At 37.7% G+C, this 15,131-nt stretch overlaps 1 protein-coding gene across 3 annotated transcripts in view; it reads left to right on the forward strand.

Moving 5' to 3' along the window:
- The window catches only part of Rbpj (recombination signal binding protein for immunoglobulin kappa J region), an 86,638-nt gene that overhangs the window by 61,725 nt on the left and 9,782 nt on the right, over positions 1–15,131 (forward strand). For all 3 annotated transcript variants that reach the window (XM_008837344.3, XM_029565542.1, XM_008837340.3), the window contains 2 exons: positions 4,933–5,098; positions 11,819–11,993. In XM_008837344.3, the coding sequence (XP_008835566.1) occupies positions 4,933–5,098; positions 11,819–11,993 (341 nt within the window). The remainder of the gene's footprint in view (positions 1–4,932; positions 5,099–11,818; positions 11,994–15,131) is intronic.

The following is a 15,131-nucleotide window of genomic DNA, read 5'->3' on the forward strand; positions in this document are numbered from 1 at the left end:
GTGGCAACTTAATGAGACAGACAAAAAACAAATAATACATATTTCTTTCTTTTTTTGGGGGGTAGGGGGGAGGTTGAAACAAGACTTGCTATGGAGACCAGGCTAGTCTCAATCTCAGAGATCCTCCTGTTTCTGCCTCCCAAGTACTGGGATTAAAGGCATGCATTACAAGCCAGGATATATAAATAAATAAATATATATATGTATAAATTTTTTTTAATACTTTATGTGTATGAGTGTATTGCCTGCATGTATGTAAGTGCACCCATGCACCCATGTTGTGCAGTGCTTGCAGCGGTCAGAAGAGAATGTTGGGTCCTCTGGAACTGGAGTTACAGACGGTTGTTAGCTGCCATGTGGGTGCTAGGAATTGAACCTAGGTCCTCAGTAGAGTTCTTAACTACTGAGCCATTTCTCCAGCCCCAGAGCCATATATGTATTTCTTAAAGTTTAGGTATATAGCTCAGTGGTAGAGGACTTGCCAGCATGGTACAAAGCTCTGGGTTCATTGATTGGTCTGTAGGTAGGTAGAGAGATACATAGAGATAAGAAATTTCTTGAGCTCAGTTTAAGGTAAGCTTTTGATCAATTGTAAAGAGCTCCCAGCTGCCTCTGTGGCCCCCGTTACCTGTTCAGTTATGAAGGTGTGTCAGTGTTATTTGTCTCCTAAGTAAGGTAGCAGTGTGCACCTGTAGTTCAGCTATTACGGAGGCTGAATCAGGAGAATTGCTTCAGTCCAGAGTTCCTGGACAGTCTGGGCCACCATCACAAGATCCATCTAAAAAAGGGCAAGAAAAAGAAATTTCCTTGATACTCCAATACCACCTGAATGTGGTTACTGCAGAAATGATCTGTAAAGGTGACTGGTGAAAATGTATTTTTGTGTAGTATTTCTCAAAGACTAATAAATTTCATTATGTTTGGCTTATGAATTTCACTTTCTGGGTTTGGGTTTGTTTTTGTTTGTTTCCTTTTTATTGGTGGTATTAAATATCAGATGCAGGATTTCATGTGTACCAAGCAAGTGCTCTCCCAGTAAGCTGCATCCCCAGCTCCCAAGTAATCACTTCTGCAGTTGTTACAGACTTGGAGAGTGAATTCAGAGCCTGGCTTGCTAAACCAAGTGAGTGCTCTGCCATTGGGCAACACTCCCAGTCGTTAGACTTTTTAAAAAAACTTAATTCCAGGAATTTTCCCATTTGAAATTTAGAGTCATTGTCTTTCAAACAGCATTTTTCCCCTTTCTGTTAAGCATGCTTGGGTTAAAGGTAGCCTGCTCGCTCATGGGAGCAAAGGTTTTTGATTGGCTGGGAGGATACCTAACTAGAACAAAAGTAAAAATGTGGTTTGCAGACTGGGTTGAAAGGAATGAAAAGAATCTTAGAATTTGTGACAGAAAGGAAACTACATATGCATAAGAGTAGGGAAATATAAATGCATAATTACATCCTGGGAGAAAATCCAGGAAGTCCTGTCCTTAAAGTAACTCTGAGCTGAAAAGCAAGTAAAGCTATTTAATTGGCAATTTTTATCCTCAAAAAGGAGGACTAATGAAAGCAGTATTTAAGTTCACAGGTCCTAGTGTTCTTTTTCTTACTGTTACTCAGCCTTCCTGAATTTAATGTGAGGGCAAGGTGGTAGGGGGAACCTGGCTTCTACTCCTGTTAGGCAAGTTCTTCTTTATTTGACTAATGAAACCTAATCACTAATTTGGAGCTAAATTTAGAAAGAATTGGTGTATACAGTATCAGACATGAAAAACCAATTTGAGCTAATTATTCTTTTCATGAAGTTGACACTGAAAGTTCAGATATTGGTTTTTGTTCTTAAATAATGAAAGTGTGTGTGCGTGTGTGTGTGTGTGTGTGTGTGTGTGTGTGTGTGTGTGTGCGTGTGTGCATTGTACGTTAACACAAAACAGATCTCACCTTAAAAAGAATAAGAGAGTTAATTGTAGAGCCAAGCATGAGTGATCATGGCCCAGGAACATGAATTCAAGTTGCTTCAAATGTTGTGTTCTACTACAAATAAGGTTTGTAAAGTTTTTAGTTGCAGAACAAAAGAAAGTCATAAATGAAGGCCCTCTCAAGTACATTGCAAACATCTGTTAAAACACCCTAGAAGATTTCATGTGATAGTCACAAGACTTCTTAGGTCAGTCTCAGGTACAGTGAATGACTCCAGGAAGCTAAGAATAGTCCAAGATAATTTGGCTCTGAATCTGCAGCATTCCAACTCTCCATAGTCACAAAGTTGTAATCAGTCAGTCAGCCTTGGAGAATCCTTACCTTCTATGTGGCTTTTTCACACTGGTCAGTCGTTTTTTAAGCAAATCAGGAATCAGCTTGCCACAGAAGGAGGCTATGCAAGGCCAGCTGTGTTCCTTATAGTGAATCTGAAGTAGGTTTACTACCCAGCTCCAGTGCTGAGCCTGAGAAATGCTTCACCAATGTGAAGCCTTTAACTGTCAGATCATCTCATAATTTGCCTGTTTCTATTCCTAGTTGTGTTGTTAAGGACAGTGAAGAGATTAAACAGTTCTGGGTTCTCAGTAGTTAGGAATTCTTAGAGCCAGAAATAAAAGATTTTCTCTATTTTAAGAAAAATACAAATTCACATTAATTTGCTTACCAAGTGAAGTCCTCAGGGACTATCCACCTGTATTCTGTATTGATACTGCCATACATTTTACAGCCTTCCACAGGTTCAGTGACAGTAGAACTTGAGGATAGAGGAAGCAAAGATGCCTAAAAAGCATGTCTTCTGAACAGAACTTCATCTAGGCTCATCTTTTCTGTCAAGGAGTTGAGACTGATCTGTATGTCCTAGACTTGTGGCAGATATGTTTGCCATGTGACTCCAGCAGTGCTTGTTCATTCTCTTCTTGAGTCTCTGGATTTTTAATTGTTCCAAACTTGGTTGATTTGTTTATTTATAAACTCTTTATTTTTGATCTTTTGTTAGGTGCCAAGTGCTATGCAAAAGGACCTTTCAAAAAATCATTGTGGGAGACTGGAGAGATGGCTCAGTGGTTAAGAGCACTGGCTGCTCTTGCAGAGGGTCTGGGTTCAATTCCCAGCATTCACATAGTGGCTAACAACCATCCCTAACTCCAGTTCTGGGAGAACCAACGCCCTCTTCTGACCTCCTTGGGCATTGCACAACATGGGCGCACTTACACACATGCACACAATATGCTCATACACATAACATAATAAATAATAAAATATTAAGAAGTTGGGCTTGATGGCACATGCCTTTAATCCCAGCTCTTGGGAGGCAGAGGCAGGCAGAGCTCTTTGAGTTCAAGGTCAACCTGGTCTACATAGTGAGTTCCAGGCTAGCTGGGGCTCCAGGGAGACCCTGTCTCAAAAAGACCAAAAAAAAAAAAAAAGTCATTGTGGTATTTAATATTATGATGAATAACTAAGATCTAGTGAAGTAATAAAAGGGGAAGACATGTCAAAAAAGGTTAAAATTCAGTTAAGATTCAGGTTTGTTAGTCATAACTGATACATGATGTTAATAGTAACTATTTTCCTATCTTTTTAATCACTTGTATTCTTAAAATGTTTTGAAGGTAATCTTGTCACTGCAGGGAGAAACCCAGTCAGTAGCTTACTTGTTTTTTATGGATTATTTAGTAAGGGACTATCGCCCTCCTTGAAGATTAAGAGGCAGTTGGCCTCTTCTCCTGGGAGAGTGCTCTCTGGAAAAAGGAAGTTCTGTCTTCCTGCTTTCCTGCTCCTCCAGGTTCAGGCCCAGTTGAAGAACTGCTAAGGTGTAAGGCCTAAGGCAACCTGGGGACACAACCACAGGCACTTGAGCCATGTCTTTTGTTCATTAAAAAAAATTCCACTGAGTAACGCTGAAAATATCCGATCAGGAAATTTAATTAAAAAAAATCTTATTCTTGATGTTAACATTTGTGCCTAACAACTAGTACTTGATATCACATCATTTTCCCACTTATCATACTGGTCAGTTTTAATTTTTCATTAAAGAGAAAAATGAAACTCTTCTTGAAAGATTGCTTCTTCTGGAGGCAATGTTAGTATGTCATTTGATCCTACTAGTCAGCATTGTCTCCTGGTAAGCAGTTGTAATAGAGACAGTGTTGGAACAGTTAATAAAGGAACGCCACTGTAGACACTTAGACTATGGTCACAGAACTATGTTAACTGGAGTAACTGGTGTGCAAGAAGTTCAGAAATAACATTCCTTTTGTTGCTGCTGTTAATTCTGCAAAGGTGGTCAGATGATCTAAATGACAGTTTGGATTTTTGTCTAACCAAACTTATTTTTTATGCCAAACTTTATAAAAGCCTTCTTTGAGTCTGTAAGGTGTTTCCCTTATCTGTTCTCAGGATTTGAGGGGAAAAAAACTTGTTGAATCATTTGCTAAAATAAAGACTGATTGCTTTTTAAAACAAATGAAGCCTCAAATGTGTACATATCGCCACCAAGTGGCAGAGAAAATGTTGCTTAGAGCTGCTGAAAAAGAAGAGAAAGATGGAAGGCAGCATTATTCTGTAGGACTCAGCAGCTTTTTAATCTCTGTAAACTTTTCAGTAAGCGTTCAGAGAACTATCGACATATTCAAAAAAATCAATTTCAGACACATCGGAATGTATTTTAATTTTTCTTTAGTTAATTACTCAGGCTTTTATTTTTATCCTGATTTCTTTCACTTTTCCCTATCTGTATTCTTTTTGTGCATATGTTTATATCATATGCTTATATCATTTGATTATTGTATTATCACTGATGTATATGGAAATGAAAATTTGATTCATGTATTCTTTTGGGGGGTGACAATATTGGGACACTGAAGATAGGATTTCATCTGTACCTCACAAAGGATCTGTGCTTTGCTATGTTCTAGTGTTGACATAGAAGCAGATAGCTCATGTAATGTTGTCTGCCCTTCAGGTTTTTTTGCCCTCCTCCTTGTGTGTATCTGATGGGCAGCGGTTGGAAGAAAAAAAAAGAACAGATGGAACGAGATGGTTGTTCTGAACAAGAGTCTCAACCCTGTGCATTTATTGGAATAGGAAATAGTGACCAGGAAATGCAGCAGCTGAACCTGGAAGGGAAGGTAAATCCAAAGTGCACTTTCTGCATTCATTTTTGCAGCATTTTTTGAAAATTCTGTTAGTAACAATTGCTTAAATGTATATAAATCAGAGGCTAGCAAGATGGCTCAGTTACTAAGAGCACTAGCTGCTTTTGCAGAGGACCCAGGTTCGGTTTCCAGTACACACATGGCACCTAACAACCATGCATGGCTCCAGTTCCAGGGGCTCTGACATCATCTTCTGGCCTCCACAGGCATTGCCTCATAGGCATTGCCTACGCATGGTACACGCAGGTAAGACACTCAAACACATAATACATATAACAAAAACAAATTCAAAAAATAAGTAAAAGATACAAAAAATGTATAAGTCCGAGTCAGAAATACAACCTGTTTAAAGGGCTGTGATCTGGTGACTCCTGGAGCTCATGCATCGACATCCGAAGGTGGCACACCAGAAGCCTCTCCAGCTTTCAGGCAGGCTGTAAATCCAATTTCTATTGGAGGCCAATGATCCCGGAGAGAAATCACTCATTCGCTGCCTGACAGAGTTGTGATACTCAAATATTAGTGAAAATACATCTTTCATTACTGGTTCACTGTGCCCATTACTATTTGTCCTACTGAGAAGTACTGCAGACAGATTTTAGAACACTGATTTGGTTCTGAAGATCATTACTGAACCAACATCAGTGCAAAACACAACAGTTTTACTCAGACTTTTTAAAGAAGTGTTCTTTGAGTAATTTACTAGAGAAAGAAATGTATCCACTGACATAAACAATTTTATGAATATTAAAAGCAGTCTGTACCTTTAATTTTGGAAATGAATTTTTTGTTCATTTATTGTGGTCATTAATGTTTGTTATTTTTCTTTAATACTAAAATTTGAAAAATGATTCTGGGTGACTATCTAATATCTTTAAAAAGAGATTTATTTAGCCAGGTGTGGTAGTACATGCCTTTATAAAGTCCCAGTACTCAGGAGGCAGAGGCAGAGGCAGAGGTAGAGGCAGGTAGATCTCTGTGAGTTCAAGGCCAGCCTAGTCTACATAGTGAGTTCCCTGCCAGCTGGGTCTACAGGGAGACCTTTTCTCAAAAAGACAATAAAAAAAAAACAAAAAAAAAAAACAAAAAAAAACCCAAATATTTTAAGTGTATAGTTTTTGCCTGCATGTATGTATGTGCACTATGTGCATGCCTGGTGCCCAGAGAGACCAGAAAAGGGTACCAGATCCCCTGGAACTGAAGTTACAGATGGTTTTGAGCCACTGTGTGTATACTATTTTGTATTTGACACTAGGAATAGGTGTTAGAGGACAGGGTTGAGGGTAGTGAACTAGGAAGTTAGTACTTGAAGTTCACATTTAGTTGTGTTCCTAGAGTGAGTACTAAAGTAAAGCCCTAACACCAGCTTCATTCAAATCTTAACTGTATATTGTTTTTAATCACTAAGGCATGTTGACCATGGATTTTAAATTGGTTTGATATAATGCTTATTGCAATAATGACTGCTTATCTTAAAAGAAAATAGAGCAGTAAAGCCATTCTAAATTGGGGCTCTTGAGATTAAAGAAAATATTTTACTGAGGGGTTGATCCAATAGATGTAAACCATGTCTCATCCTGTTATATAGAATGTCCCAGAATTACAGGACAGTATTCTGCACACCTAGACATTCAGTTCTTTAATGAGTAGATAGGCAGGTGGTAAGATGTCAGGGGTCCAGCTGCCAGTGTATATAACTGTGTTGGTTGAATTTCAGTCTTATTTTAACTAGTTTTGGCTTTCAGTATTTTTACCTTCCAGTGAGGTATTATCCAACCCACCAACCAATTAGCATTGCTTATCCACCCTCCCAGGATCATGGTGCTAAGCCCACCTGGGGCTGACTCAGCATGAAGACTTCCTACTGTCCTATTGGTCCTGTTAGATCTGTTTTATCTTCTATCATTTCATCATTCCCCAAGACCTGGACATTGGTAGAAGAATAAGAACTCAAGTATTTGGGCTGGAGAGATCGCTCAGCAGTTAAGAGCACCGACTGCTCTTGGAGGGGACTGGCTAGCAGTTAAGAGCACCAGCTGCTCTTGCAGGGGACTGGAGTTCAATTCCAGCCACCTACATGGAAGCTAACAACTGTCTGTAACTCCAGTTCCAGGGGATCTAATGCCTTCTTCCAATCTCACCAGACAGTGCATGACACAGCACTTACATGTATGCAGATAATACACTCCTACACATAAAATAGAAATAATAAATAAAAATATTTTACAAAAGAGCTCAAGTATTTAATATTTATAATACCCACTAGTTGACTAATAGGATAGATAGTACAGTGCCTGCAAGCTAAACTTGCATGTTGATATTTAACTTTAATGAAAAATGCTGTTTGAGAAACATATAGTGGTTGATAGGCTCCAGGAAAGCTTTTCGGGCAGGAAGAACAGCATATGATATACATGTTCTTTGAGTGTACAGGTATAAGGACATAGCTTGGTCCAGGGGGTAGAGGTGCTAAGCAGCAGAGGAAGTGCTGAGCTTTACAGAGTACTTTACTCCTGTCTGTCTCCTCTCTCTTGAACCTCCATTCATGTAAGGAGATACTTTTTTTTCCCTGTAGTCTATTCATTAAATGGTAATTAGTCACTGATTTAAAATATTCATTACAAAAGAATTTTAGTGCAGTTAACTCTGAATTTGGTCATGATATTTCACTATGTTGGATGTAAGATTTCACTTAGTAATCAACTTTTAAATTTAACACTTGAAATAGCTGTAACTAGTCAAGATACACATCAAGAATTATTGCTAATTAGTGCAATTATGTTTTTCTCATTTTAAAAGTTGCATGATCTAGCATTGCCTTGTTTCTGTAATTTAAACATTTTTATATTTTTGCACTCTTAGGTCTTATATCATTTCAGAGTATTGTTTATATCATTGGCAAAGTATTGTTTTGAAGTTAAACTATGCTCTGTTTCTAAAGAGATTACTATATGCCATTTTCTGGTTTAGAATTTGTAAATTGAGTTTTTTATTGTTAATGTTCCTTAAAGCCAAAATATTTTGTATGAGTGAGTGACTTTAGTTACCTTACTTAGGTTCTAATTTCTTTTAAAGAATGTATTTTCTTCCATTCCCAGGAGTTATATGTGTATATCTTTTTTTTTTCTCTTTAACAACCATATGTATGGATCTTACAGTCAAAGCTCTGCGTTCTTTCTCTGTTTGTCTATTTTTAAAAATTACATTTATGAGTGGGGGCAGGAGAGGGAGGGAGGGAGAGGGAGAGGGAGAGGAACATGTTCAGGTCAGAGGATAACTTTGAGAAATCAATTCTCTCCTTCTACCATGTGGGACTTGGGGATGGAACTAATTGAGGTTGTCAGACTTGACAATAAGCACCTTTACCCACTGAGCAGACTCAGTGGCCCTTGCATCTCTTTTATTTATACTAGACTTTAATGTTTTTTTCTTTCCTGATATAGATTATACCCAAAAATGTTAACACTCAAAATTAAGTGATCTCAACCTTAGGGTTCAATTCCCTTGTTTGGATATACTTCTCATTTTCGTTCCTATGGCCATTTTTTAGTACATTGATACCCATTTGCATAGATTTTATCCTGTGCTAAAAAAAATAACAATTCTAGTGTTTAGGATTAATTTGACCTTTGTGTGTGTGTGTGTGTGTGTGTGTGTGTGCGCGCGCGCGCACGCAGGTATGTGTTGGTAATTTTTTTAATGGAACCCTTCAGAGAACAACAAAAACAACCTTCATCCACCAGTTCAGTTCATCAAGTAATTAGATCTAAACAGTTCACAACTAATAATTGTTTATCTAATGGGGTAAATATAATATTCTTATACATGGTAGAATGATCAAATCATGCAAATTATCATATCACTTCACACTTATATTTTAGCAATTTTTAATATATAATGCATTATGATTAACTATAGTCAACCTGCTATGCAGTAAATCACCAGAATTTAGCATCAAGTCTGACTGAAACTTGACTGACATCTTCCTCTCAGCCTCTGAAAAATACCCTTGTATTTTCTTGTGTGAGTCCATCTAAGTTCCATATCGTGAGATGGGTCTGTCCTTTTGTGTCTGGTTTGCTGCAGTTAAAATCATGCCTTCCAGCTTTTTCCATGTCGTTACAAATGACAGAATTCCTTTCCTCTTTAAGGCCAAATAATATTTTTACTACATTCCTTTGTTGATGACCCTTAGGTTGTTTTCATATCTTGGCTCCTGTGAATAGTGTAAAATGAGCAGGAGGGTGCAGATGTCTTTTCTACCTAACTGGTTTCACTGTTGGCTATATACCTAGAATTGGAATTGCTGGATCATGTGGTAATTCTGTTTTCAGTTTTTTTAAGCTCAGGGACAATTTTATTAGCATTTACAATAATAATAGTAATAATAATAGTAATATAAAAATCCAGGTAGAGCAGGCAAACTAAATCTCAGCAGCTACCTGAAGGAGAGAAGGAAAAAGACCTTGCTGTGTGAATTTCTAAACTATAATGGACCCGTCAAGACTGCAGTTCATAAATGTTGTCTCTGACATTTGGCCTTTGGTTCAAAAGACTTACATTTTATTCTTCTTATGACAGTTGTCTTAACTTACCTTCTGCAGAGCAAGGCCTCTCTAACAAAATCTAGAATATGTTAAGACTTGAGCATAGAATATTCAAGATAGTACAACATTATTGCAGGTTTTTTGTTTGTTTGGTCCTTTTGATTAAGGGTCTCCCTGTAGCCCCAGCTGGCCTGGAACTCCCTGTGAAGCCAGGCTGGACTATATCTCACAGGGATCCGCCTGCCTCTGCCTCCCAATTGCTAGGATTAAAGAAAGGTGTGTACCATCATTCCTGGCTCTTTTGCAGTATCTTTGTTTGCTACTAACACGTCATATTAGCAAAATTCTAAGGATAAAAACCTAGAATTCTAGCTGGGTGTGGTGGCACACACCTTTAATCCTAGCATTTGGGGGAGCAGAGGCAGGTGACCTGTGAGTTCAAGGCTAGCCTGTTCTACATAGTGAGTTCCAGGTCAGCTGGGGCTACAGGGAGACCCTGTCTCCAAAAGACAAAAAACAAAGAAACAAACAAAAAAACCCTAGAATTCATTATTTCCTCAATGATGAAACTGACTGCATTTTAACAAGAACACACAGAGCAAATGTAGTTGAAATAAATTTGAACATCATTTACCTTGTCTGGAAAAGGTCAATAATTAGGCCCTTCCCCAGTTCACACTGAGTAGGGAGATTTTACATGTAATTAAAACGGTAGCATTTTAAAATGTCCTTGCTTCTGGGCAAGTGTTAGAACCCTTGAATACTACTTTTGTTACTAGAACTTACAATCTGAGAAATAGACATATACCTTAACTATTTTCTCCTACATCTTTAAAATTTTTGTTCTTTTGGTGTTGGTGAGAATGATCCCATTAAACAAAGTTAATTTTTTTTTGGTCTTTTTGAGACAAGGTTTCCCTGTAGCCCCATCTGGTCTGGAATTCACCACGTAGACCAGGCTGTCCTTGAACTCATGGAGAATGCACCACCATGCCTGGCAAAGTTAACTATTTTTAGAATAGCTGTTTAGCATATAGCATATTCTTAAATATACCTAAGATATTTTATACTCACTCATTCAGTCTAGCACTCTTTTCCTTGTAAGTGGTTACCCATAGCATTCAGCTATATAAAGAAAAACATATTCTGCACTGTTGTGAAAACTGTCACCAAAAGTTTTTTTTACATAATTTTACTAAATTTTATTTTTTCATTGCATGTAGCTATCAATTATTTTAACTATAAAAAATAACTGCTGTGACATAGAATGATCATTCTGTGAAACATTCAGAGGTATCTAAAATAAAAACTAAAGATGGTCCTTTTAGGAGAGTAAAATATGGACATAAGTTTTTAGTTTATAAACCAAACGTTACTTTTAGTTATTTTTGTTTTTCATGAAAACACTGGGAATTGAATACCTCTGCTGGTGAGCTTCATGTAGACATTGTAAAAATGTCAGCTTCGTGTTCCTTGCAGTTCTGCTGGTCTTTGTCCAGATGATTCTCTAGGAGCTGGCTGCCGTCAGTTCCCCAGGGTTCTCGTACCTGCAGTAAACTTAGGAAGGTTATCAGATCCTCAACCATTGCATCTCCACAGCTGTCAGAGCTTGACCTCTAGAACTTACCTTGGGTTTTTCTGCGGCTTCTTGGAGTTGACTAAGGCATAGAGGCTACATGCATCCCTCTGTGCTTCTCTATTTTGTGTACTAGGCCAGCTTTGATTTTCTGGAAAAATTTAAGCTGAAGAACTAGGAAAAAGAATGTAATAACTTTCCGACCACCATCATTGTCACCTTTGTTGGCTGCTGTGATATTCAGTTCCCATAGCTGAACATTGATTGAAGTCCACATTTATCGTTAGCTCCAAAAGGGTCTAGGAGATGCTGGACTTCAGTGTCCGCTGCCTGGTGCCAGTGTCCCTGGAACCTATTCTGAACATGGTTCTGTCCTTGTTGACGTCCATCTTAGGCAGATGCCCAGCTCATATGTATGCTTTCTCTTCAAAGATCAACTTTAGCTGTTTATGGAATGATCTGTCAGAATGATGTCATTTATACCTGATCAAACCTAGCCGTGCGTTCTAAGTTGTAGGTACATAGCCAGCAAGGGTTTGGTGCAATTAAAACTTTACTTTTCTTCCACAGAACTATTGCACAGCCAAAACATTGTACATATCTGATTCAGACAAGAGAAAACACTTCATGTTGTCTGTAAAGATGTTCTACGGCAACAGTGATGACATTGGTGTGTTCCTCAGCAAGCGGATAAAAGTCATCTCCAAACCTTCCAAAAAGAAGCAGTCATTGAAGAATGCTGACTGTATGTATGCTTGAGTTTTCTTATTTGTTCCTAATTCCCACATTGAATTAATGAAACAAACCGTTTTTTTTTTTCAGTTTAAAGGTTGCTTTTTCAGTAGTTCATTCTCTACTTAAATTTTTATTTTGTTATTTTATTTTATTTGTTTTTGAGACAGCATCTTACTGTGTCATGCTAGCTGGCCTGGTACTGGCTATCTAGACCAGACTGGGCTCAAACTCACAGAGATCTGCCTGCCTCTGCCTCCCAAGTGTTGGGATTAAAGGCTTTGTGCTACCATGCCTGCTGTTTTAAATTTTTTTTTTTTTTTAATGAAAATGGATAGCATCTGGTATAATTAAGTGATTTAAAAAAAAAAGTGCCTTGAGAGTCTCAGGGATCACTTTAGAGTTGGTTCCTTACTAATTTCAGGGGCATTTAGAAAAATTGAAGATTTTTTGTCCTTTTATCACAGTGACTGCATGAGATGGTAACGTTAGCATGTTTTGTTTGGGCTGGTAATGCTAAATGTCCTGCAGTGTCCAGAATAGTTCCCATTCCAAAGGAATCGATCCACCCAGAGTGTCACAAGTACTCATTTGAAAAGCACCAGTAGGTTGTGGAAGGCCAGCCTAAGAAAAGTAACTCCAGTGTTTAACAGTCTCCAGCACTTGGCAGAGTTTTAGATTACCAAGGATGTATACTGTGAGTTTGAATTACTTTTTTTTTTTTTAACTGTACGTTGTGGAACTTTGAAATATATATATATGGAAAATGATTTGACACTCCCCCACCTCAGTAATATTGCTTATTCTATTTCATCTTCATCACCAACAGTACCTCTTGCTTTTCTGCTAGAATATTTTAATGTAAATCTCCAGCATCCTGTTCTTTCAACCAAAATTCTGCAGTGACTCTACTATTAATACATGATTTACAGTTTTTTAAACATATCTCAACAAAGTTGACAGTTTTTTAATGCCATTTAATTTTTATTTCATATATTGATCAATCATAACGTCTTAGCAACATCCTTGTTTTTTAAATTTGTGTGTTTTGCCTGCATGTATATAAGTACACTCATGCATGCAATACCCACAGGGGCCAAAAGAGGGTGTCACAGCCCCTGGAACTGGAGTCCAAAGTGGTTGTTAGCTGCCATGTGTGTGCTAGGAACCAAGCCCAGGTCCTCCACAAGAGCAGCCAGTGCTCCTAATTGCTGCGCCATCTCTCTAGCCTCACCAGTGTCTTTCTGTAGTTTGTGGGGCTTGTTTTTGTTTATTTGAGACAGGGTCTTTTTGTAGCCCCAGCTAGCCTGGAACTCACCATATAGACCAGGCTGGTCTCAATTTCAGGGAGATCCACTTGCCTCTGCCTTCTGAATCCTGAGATAAGAGTGCTGGGATTAAAGACATTCACCACCACAGCTGGTTTATAATTAGAGTTTTTTGTTTTGTTCGTTTACAGTTGGTTTGTTCAAACTTAGAATTAAACAAGATCTGTACATTTTGGTCTGCTAGTTTTTCTCTTCTTTTCTTCCCTTTCCCCCCTCCCTTCAGTATCAGTTACTTGTTGAAGAAACTGGGTCATTTTTTTTTTTTTGTGGAATTTCCATATTCTGGATTTGACTGATTCCATGTTCCTCTTTCATTTTTATCCTCATGACCTGGTAGTTAGACTTAAGGACTTTTTAAATGATCTGGTCATTCCCATTGGATTGAAAATCATGTAATGTCCCATCTCTTTTGTCATGCGAAGATTGATTACTAAGTCAGCAGTGTTTTTCAACTGTTTGCAAGGCTCCTTGGCAGCCTGTAACCAAGTAGTTCTTACTTCATTAAGGGAAGCAAAGTATTGATTTTCTAATTCTTTTATTCATAACCTGCATAGTTAGCTGGAGGGGTTTTTTTTTTTTTTCAACAAAGGACTTTGACATATCCACTGTTTGCTTTAAGTGTAGCCAATAGAAAGAAGACATGGTAAACAACTGATTGCTTATTAATTTACAGAATAATGATAATATTATTTGATAGTAACCAGTGAGGTTACTTGTTTATTGGCCTTTTGGTTAAGATCAGATGTGTGAACTTTATGGTACATGTTTTACTCCACTTGATCTTTGTGTCATTTATTTAACATTGTGGGAAATTCCAGGTGCACTAAAGCAAGCAGCATTATATAATAAATGAACCCCCTAACTTCAACAGTGATCTTAATTTCAGGGCCCTCTACTCGTCATCTTGTCTATTCTTCTACCTCAGTCTGCTTTCCTCTGCACTTGTTTTAGTATGATGTAATCCAGACATTATATCAATGTAAACATTATTGTGTGACTATACAAGATTGAATTTCTTATTTTTTAATATTACAATGCTTTGATAAGAAAATAACATACTGAGCAAGTATAAGAAGAAATGCCCAGTCTCATCAAATGTCCTATCAGTGTTCAAATTTTAAGTGGTCTAAATATCAAAAGTTTTAATTAGTTGAGACAAAATTGAAACTCACTAGATACTACAATATAAATTATATTATCATGTCCGTGGGTTTCTTAGTCTTTTCCCCTGCAGTTTGTGTATCAAGAGACTTACAGGCATTTCTTCATTCAGATTTACTAGGTCCATTCATTTGGTATAATTTAATATACTTTAACTTGGTAATACTGGGAAGAAACAGCTGGCCACTAGTTAAAGGAGGAGATAGAATAGAAACAAGTATAGAATCATGTTAACTTTAAGAAAGGCAAGTGCTGGTTTTTAGCCAAGGAGGAAAATGAAGGGCTCAATGGATGGGGAAATTACTAAGAGGAAACACTGAAAATGGGGGAGTTTTTGCTAAAGTGATTTAATAGGAGTCCTGCTAAAGATAACAAAGGTGATCCTCTATCAAGGGACATGTGGCTTAGGATATGCTACATTTGGGCTTAGTAAGCTGGTGCAGGGCCCAAAGATGAAGCCTGAGACAAAAGAATGCCCAGAGGAGCCTACCTAAACCTTGTTCAATAGAAAGTATTTGTCAGTGGTTAATCTAGAATCCTGGTTAGGTTTAAGCTTTTTTTTTTTTTTTTTTTTAAATTTGTTGTGGAAGGGCAAAACCTTCATTGATGGCTACATGTCTCATACACCAGGAAGTCTATAATGTCTTGTATTATATTCAGAC

This window comes from Nannospalax galili, unplaced genomic scaffold (genome assembly GCF_000622305.1).
Source record: "Nannospalax galili isolate Female #2095 unplaced genomic scaffold, S.galili_v1.0 scaffold777, whole genome shotgun sequence".
NCBI lineage: Eukaryota > Metazoa > Chordata > Mammalia > Rodentia > Spalacidae > Nannospalax > Nannospalax galili.